The sequence below is a fragment of the Octopus bimaculoides genome, chromosome 6 (genome assembly GCF_001194135.2).
Source record: "Octopus bimaculoides isolate UCB-OBI-ISO-001 chromosome 6, ASM119413v2, whole genome shotgun sequence".
In the NCBI taxonomy this organism is placed as follows: Eukaryota; Metazoa; Mollusca; class Cephalopoda; order Octopoda; family Octopodidae; genus Octopus; species Octopus bimaculoides.
The window spans coordinates 99008524-99011280 of NC_068986.1; the positions used below are offsets into that span (position 1 = coordinate 99008524).

At 32.6% G+C, this 2757-nt stretch overlaps 1 protein-coding gene across 3 annotated transcripts in view; it reads right to left on the reverse strand.

The window, feature by feature from the left end:
* Positions 1-347: 347 nt before the first annotated feature.
* Positions 348-2757, reverse strand: part of LOC106873518 (zinc finger protein 595) — a 4265-nt gene continuing 1855 nt past the window's right edge. For all 3 annotated transcript variants that reach the window (XM_014920905.2, XM_014920904.2, XM_014920903.2), the window contains exon 2: positions 348-2629. In XM_014920905.2, the coding sequence (XP_014776391.1) occupies positions 736-2274 (1539 nt within the window). In that variant the 5' untranslated portion in view covers positions 2275-2629 and the 3' untranslated portion in view covers positions 348-735. The remainder of the gene's footprint in view (positions 2630-2757) is intronic.

Consider the following 2757-nt stretch of genomic DNA (forward strand, 5'->3'; position numbering starts at 1 on the left):
TTTAATGTGGTGCCCCAGCAGCCTTTTGGTTGATAAAATAAGTACCAGCTGAGCACTGGGGTTGATGTATTCAACTTAATCCTCCCCCCACAAAATTGTTGGTCTTGTGCCAAAAATTGAAGCCAATATTATACCAAGACGAAATAAAATATTAGTCACTGATTGGCAGTATTTTTCTTCTGCCATATGTTTATTCCTACCTAACTTCTTAGATTTCTAGGATTTAAAAATGTTTCCCACCACTATACTAATTATCACAAAATGCAGTGTTTCATTATTATTTGAAACTTTTAAGAATTCCTTTTTTCTGAAAAAATAAGTTTTAAAGTAATTCTTTGACATTCACTTAATGAGGAAACCAAATAAGATTAAAACATGGCTGAAGCTGTGTCTTGTACTTGTTGAGAAAAATGACAAAACAAATGTTAGTCATCAATTAATATTATTTTACCTTCACAGCATATTTAAACATAAATGTTTTTAATGTTCTGAGCATTGAATATACATTTAAACAATTAGAGAGATGATAAAATGTTATAGACTAGTCAAGGTTTTACAACAAACATCACAGTAATAAAGGCTCTTCTGTCTCAATATATTTATTTAAAAGTTTGTAAAAGTTGATTTTCAAAAAATATTCCATAATTTTCTAAGTTACATTTTATTTGTGAACAAATGTTGCAGGACTACTTAACATTTAAACAAGATCACATTTTGACAAATGTCATATTATGGTCATCGTCCTTTGTGAATAAGATAATGGTTTGACAGGCTTCTGTTTCTGGAAAATGCTTTCCCACAAATTACGCATTGGTAAGGTTTTTCTCCTGTGTGAGTACGTATATGTTCTGTTAAATTCTCTTTTTTATAATATAATTTCTCACAAAATTCACATTGGTATATTTTTTCTCCTGTATGAATACTTTTATGACGAGTTAGATTACTATTTCGAGAAAATGCTTTCCCACATGTTTCGCAGCGGTACAGTTTTTCTCCAGTGTGAGTCCATTTATGATCAGTCAATCTCCTTTTAGAACAAAATGCTTTCCCACAAGTTTCACACCGGAATGGTGTTTCTCTTGCATGAGTCCACCTATGGTTTGATAAGTTACTGCTACGAGAAAATGCTTTCCCACATGTTATGCATTGGTATGGTCTTTCTCCAGTGTGAGTCCGTTTATGATCAGACAAAAGTGTACTGTAAGTAAATACTTTACCACAAATGTCACAATGGTATGGGTTATCTCCTGTATGAGTACGTACATGCCGGGATACATAACGACTTTGAGAAAATGCTTTTCCACAAAATTCACATTTGTATGGCTTTTCATCAGAGTGAGTATGTTTATGGTTTAATAAATGTACTTTACGTGAAAATACTTTCAGACAAATTTCACAATGGAATGTTCTTTCAGTATGAGTGAGTTTATGATCTTTTAAGTGAGACTTTTGCGAAAAGGCTTTCCCACAAATTTCACACTCAAATGGTTTATTGCCCGTGTGAATAATTTTATGAAAATTTAATCTACCTTTTAACAAGAAAGATTTCCCACAGATTTCACAGGAATATGATCCATTTCCTGTGTGGCTCCTTTCATGAAGTGATAATTGGCTTTTCAAAGAAAACGTCTTTCCGCAGAATTCACAAGGATATGGTGTTCCGGTGTGACTAAATCTATGATTTTTTAAATGTCTATTGAATGAAAACTCTTTCCCACAGATCTCACACTGGTATGGTTTCTCTCCTGTATGCACACGTTTATGATCACCTAAACTACTGCTGCTAGTAAATGCTTTCCCACATATTTCACAGTTATATGGCTTTTCTCCTGTATGAGTCCTTTTATGAATTAATAGATGACCACTGTGAGAAAATGCTTTCCCACAAGTTTTACACTGGTAAGGTTTTTCTCCTGTATGAATACGTTTGTGACATGATAATTTATTATTACACGAAAAGGATTTCCCACAAGTTTCACAATGGAATGGTCTTTCACCAGTGTGACTACGAATATGAAGCAGCAACTTACTGTTAAAAGAAAATCCTTTGCCACATATTTCACAGTGGTATGGTTGTTCTCCAGTGTGAATACGTTTATGATAAGTTACTGCACTGTTACGAGAAAAAGATTTACCACAGAATTCACAATGGTATGGCTTCTCTCCTGTATGAGTACGTTTATGAGCAGTTAGATTAGAATTTTTAGAAAAAGATCTTCCACAAATATGACAACTGTAAGGTTTTGCTTCTGTTTCAAACATTGTCTGACCCATAATGCTTTAATAGACAATATACAATATATTCTACTATTTTCCATGGAAACATTTACAATAAAATGAAAACCTCTTCTCTACCATCACAAAGAAATGTATTTTCTTTCACTGAATCAGTTGAAATCAAATTTAAAATATTATCACAGCAATATATTCTACCGATATGACATGTTGTCATGAACCGATCTGTTTCAATTATTTGTGAGAAAATGACTTTTTACTAACGTCAGACTAGTCACAACTTATTAAAGGAAACATATCTCATATTACATTGTTACCATCAGATGAGCTGATAAACGTCACATTATGAATTATGATATCGTCAGGAAAAATTCCATTCTTCAACATGGTTAGTCTGAAATGAAAGAAAACAAATCATAGTTTATGACTCATGATATATTGTTGATGTTTTTCAACACAAGATCAACCCCCTGTCCCTTTAGCTGAAACTACCCTGTCTTACTGTTTTTTTTTTTTTTTTTT